Genomic DNA, 27417 nt, shown 5'->3' with positions numbered 1-27417 from the left:
AGTCACAGCTCAGAGTGTACACACACCCACACAAAAGGCCCTGCAGGCTCAGCCTGTGTGCTTTGTTAAGGCAACCCTGTCACTTCCATCTAGAGAGTAAGGAGGTCATTATCCACAGGGGACTGGGGAGCACCAGGAAACAGGACTGTGGGGAGTAGCATTGTCACAGAGGGAGGCAGGGAGAGGAGCCCCCAGCACCAGGCACTCAGCTGGCCTTTGACAAGGAAAGAACTGAAGGGCTGGCCTTATCTCTGTGAGTCTAGGAAAGAATGCTCCCCAGAGACTTCAGCCTGCAGGAGTCCCCGCTGGGGCTCAGTAAGGCCACAAACAGCTCTCATGTTCTGGTGGTTCTTTGAAAGTCTTGGGGACAAAGTGTATCATGGTCTGGACAGAGATCTGCTGACTAGAGAGATATGGACAGATCAGAGCTGTGGGAACCAGGCAGGGGCTCTGGAGGCTTGAAGATCTAATCTGTGTCTAGAGGCCCTTTGAAGAGTAACTGGGTCCCCCAAGTTACTAATGTTTACCCCAAGGAGCTGGCAGAACTGGGGCTCACTTCAGGTACTCCAGGTAAATATGGCCACTTTTAGAGTCAGAAGTGAACACTTCCTAGTTCCTTCCTCAGAAGGGTTACCATGGATCAAACACAGCTTAAACTTGGGTCAAAGTACCAGTAAGGATCTTTATGTTACTTCAACACTCATACACACACTACACGCACATTCACACACCACCCACAAACAAATATAACCACACATATTCACACACCACACATATTCACATATCCCCCACACAAACCACACAATATACACCCACACATATTCACATACCACACAATAGACCCATACTATATACATATATATGTATACACCCACCCACACGCACACACATTCACACACAATGAGAGAGAGAGAGGCTGGATTTTAAGAATCTTCTGGCATGATTGCTCAGTCAACCTCACACCACACTAACTGAACGGTTCCAGAGAAGCAGCTGAGCAATGTGTCCTGCAGACTCCCAGGCTGGCTTGTAGCTTTGCCAACTGTCCATCAATTAACTCCACAACTGTGGGGCATAGTTAATGCCCTGGACCCTGCTCTGACCTTCCTAACCCCTCTTCTCTGGCATCTTCTGTGAAGGCAGCTCCTGGAGGAAAAGCCATTGCTAAATAAAGCCAGAACATGGCTAGCTCCTCCCCTCCTGTGCAGAGTGCCTCGCCTCTCCAACTTTCCTCCAGAGCTTCCAGCGGCCAAGGCTGATGGAGACTTGTGGGGAAGCCATCAGCATCCCTGGTGTCAAGAGGGCAAGTGGGTGGAAGGACCTTAGGAAATGCCTCAAATCCACTGAAATAACAAGAAACTCTTGGGAGAGCCCCAAGGGAGATCAAATACGACGGTACAGTGACTCCTCTCGGCTTAGCTCACCGGGAATTATGTAAGGAATATGTAGGGCATCTAATGATGCAAAAATGCTCATGCCAGTTGGGGCACTGCTAGAAACCAACCAAGCAGTGACAGCCCTTCCCAAAGCCGTCTTTCTCATGCATATCAAAACATCACATCATTTATTGAGTAATTACTAAATAATCCACTCTGTATATGAAAATTCCCACAGACATGGAAAATGGCACTGAAGTTAAATGGAATGTAATCTGATGACTCAGGCGCCGGCTATGGGGCAGAGGTGTAGTTTGGAAGCAGAAAGATGCAGACCCTTTCTGTCAGCATAGGGGACACCCCTGAGTTAGAAACGCCTTGCTTAGTTCATTTAAACCCATAACCTCTGAGAAAACCACGGTCATTGGTCCTGTGTCCTCAGTGTTCAACACTTAGGGCTCTAAACTTCAAAGGAGGGCGAAGGAATGTTTATAAATGAATGGTTACCCTAAGGAACAGTGCAGCGCTTGAGATCAGAGCCTAGACTACTTCTTGGAGAAAGATGGTGGAAAGGAAAAGGATGATTTAAAACACAGGGAAGCAGAGTGCCAGGTGGGAGCTGTTCCTCCCTGCACTTACAGGGTAGGACAAATCAGGAAGCAGCAGGCGCCCTTCATGTTTCTAGCAGCAGAACATTAAGCAGGCTGTTTTGAAGGCTTAGCAATCACAAAGCCAGGTGGTATGACCTAGAAGACATTCCACTAAGGCCGGTAACACCCCAGAGGAGAGAAGGAGACCAGTTCCTCAGGGGCCTCTTCCTAGTCAAATTTGTTATGGCTTCACAGACAGTTTAACCATTACTGACTCCACTTCAGTATCTGGAACTTGGCCAGTTCTCTTCCTAGGAACAGTATGAGGAAATGCTGATAAACTTGATCTTCTGGGAAGGTAGGCAGACCAAACCCAGGCTTGCTGAGGGTGTGAGCGAGCTAGCTTATCCCACTTGCCCTGATGGCTGGGACTGAGTTATGGAGCTGGTAATGACCACCGAGCAGTAAAACATGATGTGCCTCTTTATTTTGGCTAGCTATTGTTCTCTTTGTATGAAGACATCAGGTCAACTTGACTGGAGGACTGTGTGAGAGAGGCACAGGCAGGCTCAGCCACCATGAATGTGGAGTAGAAGAACCCAGGCTCAGTGGGAGCCTGGCTTGGAGTTTGGTTCTTACTACTGCTATCCTATCTATCCTATCTGCGTCGTTTTGGGTTTTAAAAAGATGGAAAACATGTGGAACAAAGTTACCAAACCCAAATGAGAAAAATGGCAAGAGAGCCCAAGGCAGTCTGGAAGTATTGATGACCCACGGAAGAGGGACAAAGCCCAGAGAAGTCTAGTCCAACATGGAGCCTGTCTGGTGCTTGGCACGAGTGCTGTTTGACAAGGCTGGTCTTTGACCTGGTCTTTGGGTACTAGAGACTGAGAGGGAGGCAGGAAGGGCCTAGGCGTTACCCAGGGCATCTCAAAATTCGGCTTCCATGATCACCCACAATCTTTTTTACAGTGGCTTCCTCGTTCCCTCAAAGAACAAAACAACCATTCACTCTGATTACTACACAAAGCAGTTGACAACTAGCTCACCTGCGGTCTGTTGTGTCTGCACTTCGTCCACCTGAGATAGGGGCCCAAGTGTCCCTTCATCGTTAAAGGCCAAAATTGGTTTCAAAGGAATTTCTGGGTTCTCACTGGTGACATCTAATCTGGACGCTTTTGATCCAACAGACAAGTTTACAATTTCTTCGAACTTTTCACTTTGTACAGACATTCCATTTTAATTTAGCTGCTTTTCCACATCTGGAGAACTGGGGGTGTGAAAGGTCAGACATGGGTTGAATTAAAATGAAGCTTATTTTTAGAACAATTATTTTAAAAATCAGTTTACGGCTTTGAAATAAGATAGAAACTTGGGGAGGGGCATAAAATGGCTCAGGGGGTGGAAGCACTTCCTGCCAGATGTAAACCTGAACATTACAAGATTTTCCCCTAGCCTCCGCACGTGTGTCCTCCAATAACAGTAATAAAGAAAGATGCAACACTGACCATATCATTATTAGCAAATACAGATAGGGAGCTGTAACAAATTTGCATCTTAGATTTGAAAAACTTATAACACTTATCGAATAGGACAATTTTTTAGAATAGGTCATTACAACGGAAACAGGTCATCATCAGTTCTTCAATTTTTTATTTTTATTTTATTTTGAGACAGGGTAACTCTACGTAGTCCTGGCTCTCCTGGAACTTATTATGCAGACCAGATGGGCTCTGAATTCACAGAATCCACCTGCCTCTGCCTGGGATGAAAGACATGCACCGCCATGCCTGACTCTCAAGTCTTAAAGATAAATTAAATTACATTTATTTATTTGTGTGCCATGCCATGGTGTGCAAGAAGAGGTTGGAGGGCAGCCGGAGGAGTCAGTTTTCTCTTTCTGAAGTGTGGGTCCTGAAGATGGAACTCAGGTCATCAGGATTGGTGACCCTCACTTCTACCTGCTGACCATTTTACTGGTCCCACCCTTTTTCAACTCTATGTGAGTCTGGGCATGGTGGTAGACACCTACAGTGCTAGCGCTCAGGAGGCAGAGGCAGGGGAATCTCTGCAAATGAGGCTAGCCTGGTCTACACAGTGAGTTACAGGTCAACAAGTCTGAGAACCTGATGCCCATAAAATTCTCTATGCTTTTCATGGGGAATCTGTTATGCAGAAAGAATATGGGTGAGGAGAGGGCTCGGGGCTTGAAGATCTTGGCAGGGACGCAGTGGGTGGAGGACGGGGTGGGGTGGGGGGCTAGGGGGGATGGGGTGGGGGTTGAATCCTTATACATGGCTGGTGAAGATGCAAATTAGTTCTCATTGTCCCTGCATGAAGACAGGGTCTCAACCTAGAGGTGAGGCGGAGGCAGGGTAACCTTGAATATCAGATACCCCTGTCTCAATATTCCAAGTTCTGGGATTATAAGGGTGTGCCACTGTGATCTACTTTTCTTGTTTGTGTTTCACGTGTTTTTCCTTGTTGTAGTGTTGGGGGTGGGTGGGTCTCACTCTGTAGCCCAGGCTGGCCTCAAACCCAAATTCTTTAGTCTCCTATGTGCTGGAATCAGTCACGAACCAACCATCCTATCTGTGTTGGGTTTAATCAGTCTCGATATGTGGTGCTGACCAGTCTCAGATCTCCAACAATCTCCTGCCTCAGCTTCCTTAAGTCCTGGGATTACTGTACCCAGCTTTTCTGTACATCAGAAACTGTGGCATTCGAAGCACTCTTGGTACAGGATGAACGGGACCCCCTTCCCCTTCCTCTCCATCTCTGTTCTCCACAGACCGTTCTGCTTTGAGCTCTCTCTGTGGCCCACATGGCCTTGCATATTTAATTCTGCTTTTGATTTCCAAGATGCCAGGGTGGCCAGCCTGCACTGGTGAGGTCGGCTGGCTGTTGGTTATTGTCCTTACGACGCACTCAGATCTCACCATGAGGAGTAAAGAAAAAGGGACTCCCCTTTTCTTAGGGGAGTTCTACAGAAAATTAAGGAGAAAAACAAGTTCTACAGAAAATTAAGGAGAAAAAGAAACCTTCCTGTTAAACTCTGGCATTCTAACTGGGTGGGGTGAACACGGCACTTTGTAATACACACATACACACACATGCCATGCACACGTGCAAACACACACGCACAAACACACACACACACACACACATGCCATGCACACGCGCACACACACACGCGCGCACACACACACACACACACACACACACACACACACATCCTCCCTCAGTGAAAAAGGCCTCAGTTGCTGAGCTCACCTCTCTGTGGTTCCTTTGGACAGCTGTGAAGCGACTCCTTGTGGGCGCTGTGCAGACTCTCCATTTCCTGGAGAGTTCATCTGTGGCAGTGCAGACACCTCTGTATACACAAGGGGAGCAAACCGTTACTAACATGCCGCCATCAAACCACCCTCTAGGACCAGATCCTGGATCTCTCACCTGATGGTACAACTCACTGCCTGTGGGACCCTGGGCAAGGGAAACCCTACTCTATGCATAAGCAAGTCACATGAAGAGGCTGCCCAGATGCCTATGGTTTCTTCTGTTATAATGCTGTCTGCTGCCTGCATGCGCCTGCAGCCTAGGGGGTGTCCCCTATGACCAGCTGACTGGGGGCAGGAAGACTGGGACCTGGTTACTGATGGCTCTGCACATTATGCAGGTACCACCCAGAAGTGGGCAGCCTTACATGGGACAACTCTGAAAGACACTGGTAAGGGGCCATCTTCACAGTGGGGGGAACTTCAGGTAGGACACATTTTGTTAGAAGGGGAAATGGCCAGTTAGCTTCTCAACTAGTCACTGACTCATGAGCTGTAGCCACTGGACTAGCCGGAGGGTGAGGGCCTTGGAAAAAGCATGACTGGAGAATTGGTTAGAAAGACATCTGGGGAAGAGAAATGTGTGGAGGGATCTCTTCAAATGGGCAAAGGACATGAAGATGTTTTGTCCCCTGTAAACGCTCATCAAAGGTTACTTCAGCTGAGGAGGAGTTCAGCAATCAAGCAGACAGCAGTCTGTTCTGTGGATAGTCAGCAGTTTTCTCAGCTGCAGCTGCTGAGGTGCGCCAGAACCACCAACAGCATAAAATAGGCGCTGAGCCCCAGATATGGCGCTATTCCCTGGGGTGACCGTGACATGACTATATCGGACCACTTCCCTCGTGGAAAGGACAACACTTTGTCCTTCCTGGAGTAGAGACTTATTCTGGCTATGGACCCGCCTTTCCTGCACATAAGGTTTCTCCTGTCAAAAGCATTGTCCGGGCCTATGTCTGGCAGGCAATTCTGGAGTAAATGTTTTCCTTACCAAGCTGAAGGGAGTCTGACCTGAAAGAACATGTATTTGGCATTATGCAGCTATACAGTGATACAGTGACTGTGAAGACACTGTCACTCTGAAGAAGCATTAATGTGGAAGCAGACCTGACAGCTGTACCTTTACTGTGCATATGGATGTGTGTGCCCGCCTGTACATGCGTATGGGTTTATATGTGTCCGCCTGTACATTCATCTGGGTCTATATGTGCCTGCCTATATATGCATCTGGTTCCATACGTACGTGCCCGCCTGTACGTGCCCTGACAGCTATACCTTCACTGCATATATGGATCTGTGTGTGTGTGTGTGTGTGTGTGTATGTGTGTGTCTGTACATACCTGCTCGAAGCATTCAGAGAACAGAAAAGGCTACTTAAAATGGATGAGACTACTTGATTAGATAGAACTTCCCCCACCCCCTAATCATTTTCTTATCTGCATTGATATGTTCCTATCAGCTCTGGGTAGATTCTTTTGAGACACAGTCTCACCGTGTACTCAGGCTGTCTCCAAGTGCTGAGGTTAAAAGTGTGTACCACCACACCTTCGAGAAAAGATGACACGTAGCAAAGTTATAGTGGTGCACACCTGTGATCCCAAGTCAGGCACCTGTAGCAGGAAGATCGAGAACTGTCTCTGAACCAACCCCAACTACACCAAAATCCTGTGTCCAAACAGGGACGGTGGTGGGGGTATTTTAAACCTTAATCAGAATAAATGAAAGGAGCCTCTCCATTGGATGCTACCTGCCCAGCCTGAGTCCTGGGTGTGGCCTGGGTGATAATGATGCCCATTAAAAGGCTTTGATGCTGTGGTTAACTAAGTTACCAAAGCACAGAGATACTTGCGATAAAAGGCAAATGGAGAACCTTGCCTTCATTCTGCTCAGAGTCGGGCTTCCCACAGACCCTGCCACTTGGTAGATAGTGCTAACTGATGTAATTGTTATAAAAGAAGACTTGGTGACAGAGTGTGAGCTCGGTTGGATGTCTCACACATGCAGTTTTGTTATCGTTGCTTGGCTACAGAAGAATCCTGCGGTGTGTGCTCCCTTCTCTTTGAGAACGATGGACCCCAGGCCTGGGGTGTGGGGCACAACAGTGTTTGTTCTGTTCCTTGGATTTTCATTTCATTCCACTTGGTTCTCCCTTTATACCTATTTGTACAGCTGCCCCAGCCTCGACCCCCGGTCCAACCCCGGCCCCTTCTCCAGCAACCTACACAGCACCATCGTCAACCGTGACTGCCGGTGTAGTTCCTAAGACTTCTTTTTTTTTAATTCGTTATAATTTTTTATTTACATTTCAAATGATTTTCCCTTTTCTACCTCCCCACTCCCTGAAAGTCCCATAAGCCCCCTTCTCTCCCCCTGTCCTCCCACCCACCTCTTCCCACTTCCCCGTTCTGGTTTTGCCAAATACTGCTTCACTGAGTCTTTCCAGAACAAGGGGCCACTCCTCATTTCTTCTTGTACCTCATTTGATGTGTGGATTATGTTTTGAGTATTCCAGGTTTCTAGGTTAATATCCACTTATTGGTGAGTGCATACAATGATTCATCTTTTGAGTCTGGGTTACCTCACTTAGTATGATGTTCTCTAGCTCCATCCATTTGCCTAAGAATTTCATGAATACATTGTTTCTAATGGCTGAATAGTACTCCATTGTGTATATATACCACATTTTTGGCATCCACTCTTCTGTTGAGGGATACCTGGGTTCTTTCCAGCATCTGGCAATTATAAATAGGGCTGCTATGAACATAGTAGAGCATGTATCCTTATTACATGGTGGGGAATCCTCTGGGTATATGCCCAGGAGTGGTATAGCAGGATCTTCTGGAAATGAGGTGCCCAGTTTTCAGAGAAACCGCCAGACTGCTTTCCAGAGTGGTTGTACCAATTTGCAACCCCACCAGCAGTGGAGAAGTGTTCCTCTTTCTCCACACCCTCTCCAACACCTGCTGTCTCCTGAATTTTTAATCTTAGCCATTCTGACTGGTGTAAGATGAAATATCAGGGTTGTTTTGATTTGCATTTCCCTAATGACTAATGAAGTTGAGCATTTTTTAAAATGCTTCTCTGCCATGCGTAGTTCTTCAGGTGAGAATTCTTTGTTTAACTCTGTACCCCATTTTTAATAGGGTTGTTTGGTTTTCTGGAGTCTAACTTCTTGAGTTCTTTATATATATTGGATATTAGCCCTCTGTCTGATGTAAGATTGGTGAAGATCTTTTCCCAATTTGTTGGTTGCCGATTTGTCCTCAAGTAATACTACAGAGCAATAGTGTTAAAAACTGCATGGTATTGGTACAGTGACAGGCAGGAGGATCAATGGAACAGGATTGAAGATCCAGAAATGAACCCACACACCTATGTCCACTTGATCCTCGACAAAAAGGCTGAAAACATCCAATGGAAAAAAGATAGCCTTTTCAACAAATGGTGCTGGTTCAACTGGAGGTCAGCATGCAGAAGAATGTGAATTGATCCATCCTTGTCTCCTTGTACTAAGCTCAAATCCAAATGGATCAAGGACTTCCACATAAAGCCAGACACTCTGAAGCTAATAGAAAAGAAATTGGGGAAGACCCTTGAGGACATCAGTACAGCGAGAAAGTTTTTGAGCAGAACACCAATAGCGTATGCTCTAAGAGCAAGAATTGACAAATGGGACATCATAAAATTACAAAGTTTCTGTAAGGCAAAGGACACCATCAAGAGGACAAATGATTCCTAAGACTTCTGCAGGCACCACCGACCCGGAAGAGGCTACGAGGCTGCTGGCTGAGAAGAGGTGCCTGGCCAGAGAGCAAAGGGAGAAGGAGGAGAGGAAGAGGAAGGAGAAGGAGGAGCTGGAGAGGTAAAGTTCCCTCAGACTGGCCCTGTCCCCAGAGAAGTTCCCGAGCCTGGTCCCTCCCGCTCCCCTCCAGCATGTGGAGAGTACAGTCCTTTCCCATCCTTGGTTTACTGATGTTGAATATGGAGCCCAGGGCTTGTCTGTGCCAGGCAAACACTCTGTCATCTGAGCCACATCCCCAGAACTATGTTTAAAATCAAATTTTCTTCTGAAACAAAAATTTCTATAGGCCAAAAGCCATGAAGGACTGAACAGGCAACCTATACCTATAGGGCCAAAAAGCATTATCTAGAATAAGCATGTTGATATGAAGAGAGGAAGGAAGGGACAAAGAGAAGAGAGGAGAGAAGAGGAGAGAGGGAGAAGGAGAAGAGAAAGAATGAGAATATGAATTTCCAATACCCAGTAATGAAAAAGGAGTTAAATAAAACCCTTCGTGGGCAGGGCAAGCACAGAGCACCGGACCGCACCCCAGCACCGGACCGCACCCCAGCACAGACTGGTCCCTTCTTACTGGGGTCAGGTGGCTTCACGGCTGTCCCCTCTTCCACTGTGACCTCCTCCACCTTCACTAATGGCGCCCTGCCCTTTATTGGAGGCTCACTGGCTACTTTCTTCTCGGGGTCTTTTTTCTCAGGCTCCGCCTTCCCTTCTCTCTTGCCAGGGCGGATGTTGCCAGGACCCGAGGAGTGGGCATGAGAAGAAGGCTCTTTGCCTGAGCAGGGCGGCAGGGAGGTCACTGGCCGGGGAGCACCAGGCAGGTGAGGCATGGACTTGGAAGGGAGCCTGGGCCAGAAGACAAGGACAATAGGCGACTCAGGATTGGCTTCCTGGAGCCCAGAACACCCACGTGTACAAGCGAGCAGGTGGAAAAGGAGCCACTAAAGAGACCTAGTTCAAAGATCCTTTGGCTAAAAAATCGAAGCTGATTCGCCAGGGTGGACCTTCCCTCGCACCTCCACCACACTCCCCAAAGGCCGGCCCAGGCCGGTGACTTCACTTTGAGATTAGAAGGAGACAGAGTCCTGCGGGCACCAGGAGAAACGTGGAAGGGAAGGTGCTCTCTTTCCCGCTCTCTTTTATGGCTCTGGCTTCAGAGAAACTCAAGAATTAGAATTTTCATATTAATGACATCCAGTGACAAACTACAGACCATCTAGTGTTTTTAAGAACTTAAGACAATTTCTAAACTATGTCAAATATCCACTCCAGTGCAGGACAAGGCCCTGTCGGCTAACAACTGAACAGTGTATAACTGAGTCAACACAGATGACAGGAATAAAGTAGATCTGATGGATGATTTGATTTGTTTTGTCAAAAAGCATTTGAAGGAAGTCAAGGGAAGGGGAAATGATGTAATTATATTATAATCTCAAAAAACAATTATTAAACGACAAAAAAGTATAAACTTTTTTAAAGTGCCTTTGTGTTCTATCTGGACATTACCTGGAATTACTTTGCCTTGTCTCTCCTTTTGTTTTACATTTTGTAAATTTTCTTTTTGCCACGCTGAGGATTAAGCCCCAGGCTTCATACAAGCAAGTGCCCTACCACTAAGCCACACTACCAGCCCATTTAAAGGACCTTTAAGCACATGTCCTACTTTTCTCTTCTTTAGCAGCTTTCTTCTGCTTTGGAAAATACCATTCACATGTTTGTTATTTCAGAGACACGGTCCCCTTTGGTGGCATTTGTAGATAAGTCCTTACATAAGGGCCCTTTCTCCACAAGGAAAGGGGCCAGGGTGAGGAAGTGTAGGCCGCTCTTTCCTAGAGAGAGTACCAACAGTGAGCAGGCACCGAGTCTCCCCGATGCCTGCCCAGCACTCAGCCAGAGATCTGGACAAACATACAAAGACAAAACCAGAGATGTGTTCCTAGGTTCTGACCTCACCAGGGAAGAGTGGGGAGAGATCAGAAGGGAGGGGAGGAAGCCTAGTGCTTGAAGAGTCTCAAGCAGAGGGAGGGAAGGAGGGGGGAGGGAGGGACAGAGGGAGGAATGGAAGGAGGGGGAGGAGGGAGATGGGAGGGACCAAAGGCCAGAAAGAGAGGGAAAATGAGAAAGATCTGAGACTCTAACCTGTTATGGGCAGCAGGGGGGTCTGGCTGGGCACCTCTGGCTAAGCCAGTACTAGGGAACAAGGGACAGGCAGATGTCACCCAGCCGGGGCTGCCAGTGAACTGTTGCAATGCCCCCTCTCTCTTTCTCTTCTGAGTTCCTCTAACTGCTTCTCCCAGCTTTCGGAGCAATGTGACCCTAGCTGACCTGCTGAGCTGCAAGTGACTGAGGGCAGAACAGATCTTCCCATGGTGGGAGGCCAGGTCTGGATCAATCCAGCTGCATAGCCACCCTCTGCCCCAGCTGACTCCTCAAAGGCGGGTGGGGCCTTGAAGGACAAGTGCAGTCTCTGGGTGGTAAAAGCTGCAGCCCATGGCTTCCCTGCCGAGTGGGGTTTAAAGAAGCCCTTATGCCTACAACTAGGTAGGAGGGCCCACCTTCCTTCCCGAGAGAGATGCTGAGGTACCAACGTAACTCCTTTCTTCTTCCCTTAAAAACATTTTTTATTCGATATATTTTTTATTTACATTCCAAATGATTTCCCCTTTTCTAGCCCCCCACTCCACGAAAGTCCCATAAGCCCCCTTCTCTCCCCCTGTCCTCCCACCCACCCCTTCCCACTTCCCTGTTCTGGTTTTGCAGAATACTGCTTCACTGCATCTTATTGCATTCTGATGTGGCTTAAATAAGATCAAGGAGAGCCGACTGGGAACTCAGAAAGAGAAATGCAATGTGAGGCACTTGGGGCTACCTTTGCCCATCTGGGTTTCCTGGGTCAGGGCTCAGGGAATGGGCCCTTGACTGTCTTCATCAAGCTGACAGTGAACTGGCAATGGCCATGGGAACCCAAATTGGGGCTCTGTCCTTCTCTTTCCAACTCTTCTCTTGCCTTACATCCAGCTGCTGGTCTGGGCATGGCACACACAGAGGCACTCCCAGGGTTTCCATGCTGGTGTGAGTTAATGGGTGGTGATTGCTACCATCATCCCTCCTTGGAACCCTTTCCACACTCACACTGCTGAGTGCACACAAGCGCTCAAGGCAACAGGGACTTTACAGTATCTGGAAAGGAACCAACTGGGCCGCTCAGATTTCCTGATTTTAAAGCTACAGTTGAAGCAGCATGGTACGGGCATGTAGACCAATCAGATAGAATAGAGTCTAGAAACCATAGAGCCTGGGGACACTCAACCAGGGAAGGACAGTCTTCAGCAGCTAGTACCGAGGAAGTGCGATATTTACATGAAAAACAGTGAAACTGGACTCTACCTTTAAACAACAAACATGAACTCAATATGGATGAGTCTTAAAAGTGTAAAAAAGGGTCTAATATCCAGAAAAGTTTCCTATTATGGGACCTGTTACTAATTTATGGGCCCAAAACACAGGCAACAATACAAAAACTGACACATGAACATCAAACAAAAATTTCTATAGGCCAAAAGCCACGAAGGACTGAAGAGGCAACCTATACCTATATGGTCCGGACCCATTATCTAGAATAAACACGTAACTCCCACAATGCAACATTTTGTTACTGGACTTAAAAGTGGCCTGAGCTGGTGATGGGGCACAGTGCAAAAGCACTTGCATGTGCAAGGCCCTGAACTGGATCACGGTGACACACACACACATGCAGACACAGAAGCCTGTAGTAAACATCTTTCCAATCGCTTACCAATTGCCACAGTCTACAACACATGTGCCATGCCACTGAAATGCAAACCCAAACCGTGAGACAGCACTCATGTTTAGTAAGCTGGGTAATATAAAACCAACACAGAAAATAAAGTGTTGGCATGGAGACACTGGAATCCTCATGCCTGATTGATAGGGATGCAAAATGATACAGTCATGAGGCAAAACAGTTTGGCAGTTCTTCAGAAACTTATATAGATTTAATGTTATTCTGCAATTCCATTCTTAACGTGTGCTGTGCCCTTACGTGGATGGAAATCGTAGGCTCGGCCCTTCCTCCACCTCGTATTTTCAGATAGGGTCTCCTGCTGAACCTGGAGTTTGGCATGTCAGCTGGCCAGCCGGCCAACAAGCCAGTGGACCTACCCGTCTATTCCGCGATGCTAAAGTTACAGCCATGAGGCCAGGCTCACCTTTCATGTTCATGTCTGAATTCCTCGCACTTGCACATCAAGCACTTTCCACACTGAGCCATATCCCCAGTCTGTACTCACTGTCTAACAATTAAATATTCAGTCCATCGATACCATTAACTACTTTCCAGACATTCAATATAGTTAATCAGTACCGCTTCCACAGTGTAGGTATAAGCATCAGTTTTCTGATGGTAGCATGCCAAAAGGAAAACAAAGGCCAAATTCATCAAGGTCTAGAGTTCTGGGAAAGTAATTGCGTTTTGGCTAAGCTTGAGTTTTGAAGTCTGTAATCCACTTCTAGTTAACTGCTTTTGTTAAATGAAGTATGTCAACCGAAAGATGGTTTTTGTGCCTAAAAGCTCACCATGAGAAAGACTAAGAACTGCACACTCGGATCTGGAACACCCAGACAGCTAATAGACTTTGCATTACCTTAAACCCATGTCTAAGCAGACTTCTCTGGTTAAAACTTCACAGCAGAAGGAAAGAACAGATTCCTAAAGGTTGTCCTCTAACCTCTACAGGGAGTTACAGCATGTAACCACTCCATACACTTATGCAAGTAAGTGAATATTTTTTTTTCTGCCAAGACTTATGACTTGTCTAGTTTCAGGTTTTTAGAAACTTTAACAGTCAGATATAGGGGTGGACCTTAGTTCCAATTAAAAGGGGATTAGTTACTCCCATATCATTTGTGCCAGAACTGCACAAGTAGTTCTTTTTTTTTTTTTTACTTTTTTTATTAGATATATTCTTTATTTACATTTCAAATGTCCCCTTTCTTGGTTCCCTGTCCCCAAAACTCTCATAATCCATCTCCCCTCTCCCTGTTCCCCAATCAGCCCTCTCCCGCTTCCCTGTTCCAGCATTCCCCCACACTGCAGCATCAAGGCTTCCAGGACCAAGGGCCTCTCCTCCCTTTGATGTCCAACAAGGCCAAGTGAATGATTTTTTAAAGAAATAAAGGATGAACTAGATTCCTTTGGGGTTCAAGGTTCTTGTTTAATAGATATTCATTTTATTTGATTTTTCAAAATCTGAAATGCCACAATAAATTATCATAAGTGGAAAGATCCAAATGGAAATTTGGGCATTTCCTAAAAATAGAAAAATTTCCAAGGAGAAATATTGATTTTAATGTTGCCAACCTTACTACTATACCAAAGAATTGTGTAGTAATGTTTTATAACTAATCAGTTAGTGAATTTTTGTTTTTAGTGTCTGTATACCAACTACACAAGTTTGTAGATAACCTGAGTTCCATGAGACCCTGTCTCTAAAATTTTTCAGCCTAGCCCATCAAGTGACCACAAATATTAACAAAACCTAATAATTTTTCTTAGAATATGATACACCTCAAGATTGACCTTATGAGAATAATCCTATAATTTAAAAAAGGCCACCAGGGCCAGTGGCACACGCCTTTAATCCCAGCACTTGGGAGGCAGAGGCAGGCAGATTTCTGAGTTTGAGGCCAGCCTGGTCTACAGAGTGAGTTCCAGGACTGCAAGGGCTACACAGAGAAACCCTGTCTCGAAAAAAACAAAACATAAAAGGTCACCAGGCTAGGAATATGACTCAGTGGTAGAGCACACACCTAACATGTTCTAGGTCCTAGATTCACTCCCCAGCATAGAAATGTGTGTGTGTCAATCTCTCTCCACACACTTAGAGACAAAATCTATAGGGGTTAGCATAAACACTCGAGAACCAGTGATTTACTAAGACCTGTCATCTGTGTGTTAGACATGCACTAGGGTTAGCTAGAGTAGCAGAACTTTTTAAATGAATATATGTGTCAGTATGTACAGTCATGTATATATGTATGTATGCATATATTCCCATATATATGGAATATATATTTTTATTTATATGTATTGTTATATATATAGTAATTTATTAGAATGGCTTACAGGCTGTGGTCCGCCTAGTTCAGCAATGACAGGCTATGAACAGAAAATCCCAGAATCCAGAACTTGGTCAGTCCACAAGGCTGGATGTCTCGGCTGGTCTTCAGTAGATGCTGGAATCCTGAAGGAGTGGGTTGTAATGCCAGGGAAGGAACGGGCTTGCCAGCAAAGCAAAGAAAGCAGGCAACGAGCAAAAGCTTCCCTCTTCCGAGTCCTTATCAAGGCTTCCAGAAGAAGGTATGACCCGATTTAAAGGCATGTGTTTTCCTACCTCAAGATTTGGGTTACAAGTGGATCTTCCTACATCAAACTAAGCAGTTCCTCAGTGCTGTGCCCTCCGTTTTTAATTTAAGTCCAGATGTAGTCAAGTTGACAACCAAGACTAGCTATCACAAGAGGGTTAGAAAACAAAACAAACATGTCTGCTTTTGAAACTCAAAATCGGGACTGGAGAGATGGCTCAGAGGTTAAGAGCACTGACTGCTCTTCCAGAGGTCCTGAGTTCAATTCCCAGCAACCACATGGTGGCTCACAGCCATCTGTAATGAGATCTGATGCCCTCTCCTGGTGTGTCTGAAGACAGCAACAGTGTACTCATACATAAAAATAAATAAATCTTTAAAAAAAGAAAGAAAGAAAGAAAGAAAGAAAGAAAGAAAGAAAGAAAGAAAGAAAGAAAGAAAGAAAGAAAGAAAGAAAGAAAGAAAGAAAGAAACTCAAAATCTAGCTTGCAGGCATGAGGGTAACTCCCAGAACAAAGGTGAGGAGAGAAGCAGGACTGCCCGAGCATACACCACTGGATGAGGCAGCAAGAACTAGATGGAGGAAGGAAGGTTAAAGTCTACACAACCCCCATTACAGCTACTTAATTCTGGGTCGGGAAAACCAGCTCCCAGATCTAGGTCATGGTGGTAGGTGACACACGCATTTGCAGAAGGGTGCACAAGAAGTGAAAGTGTGTGGTAAGGTCTCGGGCCACACTCTTTATTCTTTTGACATCCCTGAGCACGGCGGTACATTCCATCACCTCTGTTCTAGAGAGGCACAGTGTATCCTGCCTCAGGCATACTTCCATGAACTCAAAGCCAGCCTGACCTAAACAGCAAATAGTAGGTTAGCCAGGGAAGGAAACAAACCAGGGGTGTGCTTCAGTTTATGTTTTTTCTTAAATTAAGACAAATTTTCAATGTAAGTTAAAATGTGGAGAACTTCCCCAATTAATTCATAATCCTTTGGTATTTCTTAAAGAAGAAATAAAAGACTAAAAACAAGCAAAGAAAAACTCCATGAACCATGGGAATAAATATAAAAGTGGAAAAAAAGTCATCTTAACAGAATAATCAGAAAATTATGAACTCATCTATAGCCTTGAAAATAGTTAAAAGTGAAAATTACTGAACACAAAGGGCATACATAGCCAGGTGGTGGTGTCACATATCTTTTTTTTTTTTTTTTTTTTTTTTTTTTTTTTTTAGCTTTGAATGCTGAGAACGTTTATTTAATTTTGCATAGTTTCACAGAACATAGCCAACAAGGGACACTCCTCACAAAATGACAATAAAAAAAATGTCCGTGGAAACTTACTTGGTGGGTGGGTGGGTGGGGAAATGTTATGACAAGAGAACTGTCAGCTTGACAGGAGACAAGGGTCAATTGACTTAACTAAGATCGTCAGGCTACAGAGCAGCCACAGCTACAGATGGTTTTGTGGCGTCTGATCTTCCTGTTTGATGCAGCCCCAGCCTCCTGGGCTCTGAATCTCATGGTCATGAGGGCAAAGGCTTCCCACACTTTGCTGCCTCTTGGCTGAGGTCTTCATTAAGGGGACTCCCAGCTTGGGAGCAAGGACTGTGGTGGCAGAGGCAGCATGAGCATCTCCAGCAGTGCTCACCAGGTCACACGTGATGCCCACTAGCACCAGAGGCTGCGGTGAGGCTTCCACGTGGACCATATCTGCTGCAGCTGGTCTAGCGACGATGGGTCATCAAGAGCACAGACGCCCAGCAGGCCATCACCCACTGCCAAGCATGGTCCTGCAGAGCCCGCCCTGTATCCTGGCCAGCGGTATCCAGCACATTTAGGATGTAGCCTCCTCTGTAGTCCAGGGCTGCTTCTTTCCAGTAGGAATCCTGGATAGTGGGCTCGTGGTCTTTGACGAAGCAGTGGTGAGTCATCGGGATCCTGAGAGCTTTTTCACCACCACCGCTTGCACCCACAACCACCGCAGCCTTGAATTCCAGTAGCTGCCTGACAGCATCTATCTCTGCATTGTGCCCAAGCCTCATGGCTTTCCTCTGGGGAGGTGGTGCATTGCAGGCTGGAGCTCAGGTCCAAGATGCTAAACTTGGTCAGCAACTCCATTCCCCAGCACCTCAAGGAAGTGGTGTAAACAGCCACTTTAAGAGTGTTTAAGAGTGCGCTGGGAATGGGAAATCAGGCGAGACTGGCTGTGTTCCCAGGAGTAGCAGTCTGCTGAGGGGCAGCAGGCTGATCTGCAGTGTCACACATCTTTAGTTGTTTAGTTCTCAAGAGGCAGAGACAGAGAGATCTCTGTGAATTCAATGCCTGCCTGGTCTACAGTGCAAGTTCTAGGACAGCCAGGGCGACACAAAGAAATACTGTCTTGAAAAAATGACCAAACAAACAAACCAAAAAACTGGAATAATGTGCAAGCCATTTCTCAACATTGTTTTGTTACATACACGATCACCAGGGAAATGTGATTATTATCTGTTTTGTGGATGAAACATTTTCAGGATTGAAAGCAGGGTTAAAAAACTAATTGTAAACCCACTCAAAGCTTTAATGCCAGAACTTAGGAGGCAGAGGCAGAGTGATCTCTGAATTTGAGGCCAGCCTGGTCTACATAGTGAGTTCCAGGACAGTCAGAGCTGACAGTGAGACCCTTAAAAAAAAAAAAAAAACATAAAACAAAAACCTCAATAATAAAATTTGTTGTGTTAGTATCTGGCTCATCAATATTTTAATTCCACTGTAGACTTTTTTTTTTTTAATTTCAACCTTTTTTGTACTGTGTGTACAGTGATTCATTTTTGAGACTTTTCTTGTATTGCATTCTAGCCTGGAACTCACTGTGGAGCCCAACATGGCTCTGAGTGCCATGCCTGCCACACCCTCTTAGTACTAGAGATTGAACCCAGGGTTTTGTATATGCTAGGTACACACCCAGCCAACTGAATTCTCCCACCAGCCAGTGTCACTGTTCTCTTAATACACGAAAGAAAAGTGTGACTTTGCAGTATGTCTTCCTGAGGCGATGGAAAAGTGTCCCAGGACTATGGAGCCCAGGAACCACAGGGCTATGAGAGGAAGCATCTTCAGCAAGAGGTGCCTCAGCTCCCAGGGAGGGTATCCCCAGTGGAGCTCAGGGCTCAGCTCCTTCCTCGATTCTTGGTTTCTTCCAGTGAGAAAGTCATGCTAGCCAGTCAGCAAATCTCATAAAAGAGATTTGTTGGGGAGACAGATCCAGGAGGAAAAGGGATGCATCCAGCATGGGTGGCTGCCTCTGCGCCCCTGAGTGGACAACAGGGAACTGGACAAAGGACGAGGCTTAGACAGGGTTTCTTAGGAGGTTGAACTTTTCAGGGCAGAGATCTTCAGAGTGAGGGATTGGTGGGACGTCCTGTTCAATGATCGGTGGGGCTTGTGGGAAGCTCAGGGATTGATGGGTTTTTTCTCCCCCTCTTCCCTGCATCGGGTCCTTGGGTTAGAATGGAAAGACCATCCTGCCTGGCTGAGGCTCTGTGGCTGAGCTGCTTAGGGAGGTTAGAGAGGAGGCGCTGCCACCTTGGACAGTCAGCCGCTGCAGTGGGACCTCAAGACTGAAAAAGAGTTGTTGCTTTTTTAACCGGTGCCCCCAATCTGACAGCTCCCCCAGCAAGCCAAATTCTGCGCATTTGTTCCCACTCAGGAAGAGATCCCGGAAGTGGTGCATGGATTGCCTCGTTGGCCGCAAGACTAAATGCTCATCGTTGGAAAACAAGTCCGTTCACATGCCTAAAACGTGTCCTACTTAATTTCGGTCGTTTATGATTTAGTTACAGGAATCCAGCTGGCAACTGTCTGGCACATACACTGAAAAACTGAAGCAAAAACTTAAAGTTGCCGAGAAACATAATTTAGTTCCCATGTGTCTTGGATCTAAATTAAGACCAGCTCATTACCTACTGGTGGCATGGCATGCTTCATAATCCAAGTTTGATGACTCATGTCTATGATTCCAGCACTGCAAAAGCTGAGGCAGGAGGATTGAGTGAAAGGCCTACTTATGCTACACAACAAGACTCTGTATCAACATACAAGTACACATAGACACAACGGGAGGGGACTACTAACAAAGTCAATAGTGACGAGATACTAATCAATTAGTAAATATACACAGTATTGGGGAAGTCTGATAATAACAAACGCATATATTATCCGTGTGGAATAATGTCTCAGTCACTTGAAGGTGCTTGTATTAGGTTGATATATATTTTCTTCACATAGTGGTTTTGTACCCTAAGCCAGCTTGTGATCCATCATCTCAGAGAGTCCATGGACAGGGTTAAAAAGTCCATGCCATGTTATCAGTGTTTGTGTTGACAAAGTTGCATCCTCAGTAACAAGCTGAAATTTGTGACGTGTCTTAATTATGATTCTAGGCAGAGATACACTGAAATATTAGCAATATTTGTGACGCTAACAAGTAGAAGACAATCTTTTTAGATATAGCCCAGGCTAGTCTCTAGTTTGTAGCTGAAGCTGACTTTGAAGGTATACTTCAATCTTCACCTTCAGAGCGCTAGGACTATAGTTTTATGTGGCAGGGATTCAGACCCAAAGTGTCACACACAGTAGGGCAGCATCCTACCAAGCAAGCCACATTCCAGCCCCAAAGTCAAAATGTGTTTGGGTTTGGGGGCAAGGGTTTTTTTCTTTTTTTCCTTTTTTTTTCCCCTGAGACAGGGTTTCTCTGTGTAGTCCTGGGCTGTCCTGGAACTCACTCTGTAGACCAGGCTGGCCTTGAACTCAGAAATCTGCCCGCCTCCGCCTCCCGAGTGCTGGAATTACAGGTGTGCAACACCACGCTTGGCTTTTTTTTTTTCAAAGAATATTTCTTTGTGTAGTACTGGCTGTATTGGAACTCACTCTATAGACCAGGCTGGCCTGGAACTCAGATCTGCTTGTTTCTTCATGTGTCTCAAATCTGGGATCAAAGGTGTGCACCAACACTGCCTGGACCCAGATGTTTTAATAAATAAATAATCACTGTATTTACAGTTCTACATCAGAATTATTTATAATGCAATATTTCATTGTGCACACATGCAATTCCGGCCCTTAAGAGGCTGAAGCAGGAAGATCATGAGTTTAGTACTAGCCTATGTTACATACTGAGGTCCCTGAATCAAAAAGCAAAAGAAGGTACTGGAGTAATGGCTCAGTGGTTAAGAGCACTGACTGCTCCCCGAAGGTCCTGAGTTCAAATCCCAGCACCCACATGGTAGCTCACAACACACCCTCTTCTGGTGTGTCTGAAGACAGCTACAGTGTACTTACATATAATGAATAAATAATTTTTTTGTTTGTTTTTTCGAGACAGGGTTTCTCTGTATAGCCCTGGCTGTCCTGGAACTCACTCTTTAGACCAGACTGGCCTCGAACTCAGAAATCCTCCTGCCTCTGCCTCCCAAGTACTAGGATGAAAGGCATGTGCCACCACAGCCCAGCTTAAGTAAATCCTTTAAAAAAAAAAGGCAAAAGAGAGAGACAGCCTTGATAGGACAGTTCTGTAGTTCCAGCCCTTGAGAGGATAAGCCTGGAAGATTGCCAAGAGTTTAAAGTTCGCTTTGCCTACACAAGCTCCATGCTAGCCTAGACTACCAAGAAAGACCTCCTCTACCGCACATGAAATAAAACAAAAACAAAAAAGAAAATGTCCTAAAAAGAATTAATTGTGTTACGTTTTAAAATAACACATGCTTAGCATTTGTTCATCCATATGTATGTGCGTGTCTGCCTGTGCGTGTCTGCCTGTGCGTGTCTGCCTGTGCATGTATGCCTGTGCGTGTCTGCCTGTGTGTGTCTGCCTGTGTGTGTTTACCTGTGCCTGTCTGCCTGTGCAGGTGTGTGGCACCTGTGGGTGCGTGGCTGGGGGTGGAGTGGGATCCCTGCAGAGGCAGCGTCAGATCCCCTGGAGCTGGAGCTATAGGCAGTTGTGAGTTGTGCACTGTGGGTGCTGGGAACCAAATTCAGGACCTCCGGAAGAGCAGAAAGTTCCCTTAACCACCGAGCCATGCTCGGTCCCAAAGGTTAGCATCTTTCCTCGAGTTTATTACCAGATCAGCCTCTAGATCTCATTGCACACCTACATCATAGTCACTTTCTGGACAGCAGCCCTAAAGAGAGAACCTGTCATTTCAGCTCTTTGCACTCACAGACTTGTGTATCCCTGTCCAGTGTACACAACATTGCAGAAGTGATTAGATGCTATTTTACAGGTAAGATTATAAAATTCTGTGAGTACTGTGCCCGCACATAGAACACTTGCACTGGTACTGGGGAGGTCAGCTGCCCTGTCACAGGGCAAGTCTGTGGATAGCTCAAAGTGACAGAGACCTTAGGCCCGCCGATAGCTTTCTCTCCATCAAACCTCCAGATGATTGAACAACTGTTTGTCTCCTTCCTTAACACTGAGCGAAGCCGGGCGGTGGTGGCACATGCCTGTAATCCCAGCATTCTGGGAGCCAGAGGCAAGCAGATTTCTGAGTTCGAGGCCAGCTTGGTCTACAGAGTGAGTTTTCCAGGAAAGCCAGGGCTATACAGAGAAACCTTGTCTCAAAAAAACCAAATCCAAAAAACCAAAAACCAAACAAAAACAAAAAAACAATGAGTGAGAGTTTCTATCCAAAACTACCTAGGTAGGCTGGTTTTAGATTCTTAACCCACAGAAACCAGGAGATAGTATGCTGCTGTGTTTGGGGAGTAATTTGTGATGAGGCTACAGAGCACAGCATGTTATTTCACTAACTTGCTGTGACACTCTAGAGAAGAAATGTTCCCTTCATAGCCTGGAGTATTCGAACACTTGGTTCCAAGTTAGTTATTATCTTAGGCTTTCCATTGCTACAATGAAACACCATGACAAAAAAGCAAGTTGGGGAGTAAAGGGTTTATTTAGCTTACACTTCTGCATCACAGCCCATCATGGGAGGAAGTCAGGACAGGACAGGAACCTGGAGACAGGAGCTGATGCAGAGGCCATGGAGGGGTGCTGCTTACTGGCTTGCTCTTCCTGGCTTGCTCAACCTTCTTTCTTATAAAACCCAGGAACAGCCCAGAGATGGCACCACCCACAATGGGCTGGCACCACCCCAATCATGTTTTAAGAAAACACCTTACAGCTGGATCTTATGGAGGCATTTTCTAAACTTGAGGTTCCCTTCTTTCAGATCATTCTAGCTTGTGTCAAGGTAACAAACAAAGCCAGGCTGTACAGTGGCAATGGTTGGGAAGGTGGTGCAGCCTTGCTGGGGAAGTTCACTCCTTCTGGCTTTGAGAGTTGTAGTCGTGTGGTTGTTGCAGTGTGTCACTGTTTCCAGCTTGCCCTTGAAGATACCATCTCTCAGTTCCCTGCTCCTGCTACCATGCCTTCCACAGTCTGCTGTGACTTCCTGCCAGGATAGAATGTTATCCCTCTGGAATCACAAGCCTTGGTCATGTTATTTTATCACAGCAAAAGATAGCAGTCAATACACTCGCTCAGTGTTTTCATAAAGTTAATGTAATTTCTTCCCTTTAAAGTAACTGTGTGTCTTAAGATACTATTCTTAGACACGATCTGTCACCTTCTTCAATGTTCTAAAGAACCCATGGGGGACTGGAGAGATGGTTCAGCGGTTAAGAGTACTGACTGCTCTTTCAGAGGTCCTGAGTTCAAATCCCAGTAACCACATGGTGGCTCACAACCATCTGTAGTGGGATCCGATGCCCTATTCTGGTGTGTCTGAAGACAGCTACAGTGTGCTCATATAAATAAAATAAATAAATCTAAAAAAGGGGGGGCGATCCATGATACAAATAAGGTTACAGATGATTTCATTATTAGTTTGTACTACCTGGAAAAAGGGAGAAAGAGCATAGGCAGGAATACTGGCCTTTTCTGGAGAGAAGTGAGGTATGTCTGACCAACAGTCTACACCCACGCTAATGTAATTGGGGTTGGGGGCAGGTGGGTGGATGGAGTTTCTGGGTAAAGTGCCATTGGCAAAAATTTTCCTGGTTCTTCCTCTCAACCCCTTGCTCCCAGAAATAAGACACAGACTCAAAATATATTTACAAATACGTTGGCCATATAGCTAGGCTCCTCTCTGGCTAGATATAACTTAAAATGTCTCATTTATCCTAGCTACATTCTGCCACATGCTGATTACCTGTGGTACCATGTCTGTCTCAACACATCTTCCTGGCAAATCTCCCTCCTGGCTCTCTCCCAGAATCCTTTCTCTCTACTTGATTCCCACCCATATTTCCTGCAAAATCTACAGGCCATAGGCTTTTTAGTTCACAGGTGATGTATCCATGCAACACACAAAATATTCTTTCTACAAGATAATGATGGGCTAGAGAGATGGCTCACTGACTGCTCTTCAGAAGGTCCTGAGTTCAAATTCCAGCAACCACATGGTGGCTTACAACCATCTGTAATGGGATCTGATGCCCTCTTCTGGGAGTGTCTCAAGATAGCTACAGTGTACTTACATATATAAATAATGAAAATCTTTTTAAAAAAAAATAGTGACAAGTGAGAAGCTAAAATACCGGTGAAATCAATGACAATAATATAATGTGATATGTTTTGAGACAGGCCTCCTTACATATCTCTGGCTCTCCTAGAATTCTCTGTATAGACCAGGCTGGCCTTGAATTTTTAGAGATCACCTACCTCTGCTTCCAAAGTACTAGGATTAAAGATGTGTGCTACTACAGCTGCTTATAATAAGATTTTTAAAGTTCATTTGGAAATTGAATAGAACAACGGTTTTGTGACTTTCCCTTGGAATGAATAAAACATCTTGAGACTAAAGATTTGAAATCCAGATCCCAGATCATAAAACCAGACATCAAATGTTTTTTATGTTTTAGAGCATAGAATTTTAACATTCTTTTTTTGGGAGGGGATTTGGGTTTTTTGAGACAGGGTATAGCCCTGGCTGTACTGGAACTCACTTTGTAGACTAGGCTAGCCTCGAACTCAGAAATCCACCTGCCTCTGCCTCCCAGAGTGCTGGGATTACAGTCATGTGCCACCACTGCCCAGCGAATTTTAACATTCTTGAAGTTACTTAGAACAGGACAGAGTCGTGGCTGTTTATGAATCTGTGTATTTGATAAACATTTGCTGAAGTTTGCTGTGTAACAGACATTATGCTTCAGGTACTAGAGAATACACAACAGCCAAAAAACATGACGAGATTACTGCAATCAACTGAACACCTGTGTCCCCCACAAGTGTCTATGGAATTCCCATGGTAATGTAATGATATTTCCAGTTGCTACTTCAGGATAGTGATTATCTCTTGAGAGAGGCATACTCATGAGTAGAACTCATGTCTTTTAGAAGGAAAGTCCAGAGAGCTAGTGACTTCTTTTTATATGTGGGCACAAGGAAGTAGTTTTTCCAGTAGCCTGAACTGACAAAGTCAACTTATATTTGCAGAGATTCAAGATGAGAGAAATGGTTTAGTTAAATAAATCCATAGAGTTCTCGACCCCCACAGAATATCACGACATACAAAATTACAGGGTGTTATTAAAAATAATATGCCAACAACAAAATAATTCATCATTACTTTTTTTTAATGTTAACATGCCTTGGGCTAAAATCATGAAATTAAATTGGAATGTCAGACTCTAGTTGGTTAATAGGGTAGAAGTCCTACAGGGGTCACTTAGTAAGCCTTCCCAGCATCCTTGCATCAACAAAGTAAAGATGACCCTTAACATCCACAGGAAGTCTTCAGGGAAAAAGATGGTGTGGGGGAAGGGTGGAGGGAGGAGGCGAGACAGCAGCTATCCCTCTGCTGTTGAAAAAATTCTTGAAAGTCTGTCATAGGATCCCCTAGAAACACCACCATATGAACACTTAAATATTCTTCACCCCCTCCCATGTTGGCAGGCAAACTTCCATCCTTTATACTTATAATGTGCTGGGCAGTGGTGGTGCACACCTGTAATCCCAGCACTTGGGAGGCAGAGGCAGGTGGATTTCTGAGTTCAAGGCCAGCCTAGTCTACAGAGTGAGTCCCAGGACAGTCAGGGCTACACAGAGAAACCCTGTATTGAAAAATAACAAAAAACAAAAACAAAAATAAATAAATAAATAAAAATAAAAAAATAAAAAAATAAAAAAAACGTATAAGGTAATGGTAGCAGAAAAAAAATCCATACTAGGAGTCCTGCAACAGCCAAGACCAAGGCCATTTAGGCTGTCCATAGCCCAGATGTCTATGAGGAATAGGCGAGTATGTCCTTCCCTTGGTCTTTGGCAGCTCCATTATATGGTGCAATGATCAGGTAGCCAGAGTACAAGCCCAAACATGTCTCCATCGGAGTAGTAGGCTATAGCTCCTGGTGAAGTATGGCGTCTCCACACCGGTCATTGTCCCCTCCCCTGTAACTTGAAACACTTTTAGCTGACAAGATTATGCAGAGAAACTTGTCAGTTTCAGAACATTGAATATTCACTATTTTACAAAAAATTTTAGACAAGGTCTCACTGGGTAACCCTGGGCCATCTCAAGTAACGTTTGTATTCTAATCATTTATTGAAATATCTCTCTTTGACATTGCTTATCTCTCAATAAATGAAAATAGTTTACCCCAGTCCTATTTAAAGAAATATGAATTTTTTTGAGTTGGTCTTCAAAAGAAAATGGTTGACTTTGGAAGAAGATAATGACACTGCTTTTAACTACAGCATTTTGTCCTGTGACATGAAATCACCTTCCCCTCTCCCAGCCATCCGTGAGCCTGAATTTTAAAAGACTTACTAGTGTGTTCTATCCAGCTGTACAGTATTTTGAATGCAGCATGTTACTGCTGTAGCATTATACTGAGGCATTTCCCTCCTCTTTATTCTATCCTTGTCCTTGAGCCACCAGCACCAGTCTCATCTGGAAACTAAAAAACCCAGGTTCCCAGTTCTACCATTGAATTGTTATGTAAGACCACAACCCTCCGTTAGTCGTAGTTATTTTGAGAGGCAGATCGATGCAAAAGCAAGAGGTTTATTTTCCAGAGCATCGGGGTAAACCCTCAAGGCGAGTAACAAGAAGGCAACGTCCCAAATGGCTATTACAAGCAATTTTTATACTTTTTAGGGGTATAGGTTACATCAGAAAGGTTACAATTCAAACGTATTGGCTAAGCATATCGACCTTTAAATCTACTAGCTAGCAAGCAAGACATGAATTTGAACTCTGTCTAGGACTTTCCAGAGGATCAGGTGACTATCAGTCCAGTACATTCCAAGAATGGAGATGGAGAATGGAACTTGGCCTAGCCTTGACCTGAGGTGTGGGGAAGCTGTAAGGAGGGTGTGGCACTGGAAAACCCTAGGGTCCATCAGTTGAATCAGAAAACCTGAAAGGCTGCAGAGTGTTTGCCTGGTCCACAGAAGACCCAATAAATTAGAAATCTCAAACACTTGAGGGTGTTCTGTCTACATATAATAACCACAAATTCCCACTGCAGCAAGAAAGCAAGAAACTCTGGGAAGAAGCCTGGGTATGCTTGATTTATCAAATCATAGAAGTAGTTGTAAAGTATCCTCAAGTTTGAGGACCTCTGAAATGGACCCAGTTCTTGCTGATCACTGAACATTGTAGATTGTCATAGACCACCCTAGTCGGGTATGGGAGTCCCTCGGGTGAGGATCTTCAAAGTTCAGGTAGGTAAGGATTCATCGGTGACAAACATAAACAACCAGAGTCAGTTTGAATCTGGGTGTATTTTGTAGCTCTCAAGCAGGGGATTTTATACATTAAAGACCAATAGCAACTCTTAGAAACCTTATTTAGTGAAACAATCACAAATACCAACAAAAATCATTTTACACAGTAAAATACAAAAATCATTCGAGCATTACAACTCTGAAACTACATGTTCAGTAAAT

At 45.1% G+C, this 27417-nt stretch overlaps 1 protein-coding gene and 1 pseudogene across 1 annotated transcript in view; both read right to left on the bottom strand.

Annotated features, from left to right (window-relative positions):
* The window catches only part of LOC127673525 (ensconsin-like), a 467459-nt gene that overhangs the window by 227678 nt on the left and 212364 nt on the right, over nt 1-27417 (bottom strand). Inside the window, 2 exon segments of the mRNA XM_052169197.1 lie at nt 3016-3236; nt 5240-5339. Coding sequence (XP_052025157.1) covers nt 3016-3236; nt 5240-5339 — 321 coding nt within the window.
* On the bottom strand, nt 16911-17600 carry LOC127674127 (GTPase ERas-like; annotated as a pseudogene).

This window comes from Apodemus sylvaticus, chromosome 23 (assembly GCF_947179515.1).
Source record: "Apodemus sylvaticus chromosome 23, mApoSyl1.1, whole genome shotgun sequence".
In the NCBI taxonomy this organism is placed as follows: domain Eukaryota; kingdom Metazoa; phylum Chordata; class Mammalia; order Rodentia; family Muridae; genus Apodemus; species Apodemus sylvaticus.
The sequence above is the reverse complement of the archived record's forward strand: the minus strand, read 5'-3'. Positions and strand labels throughout refer to the sequence as shown.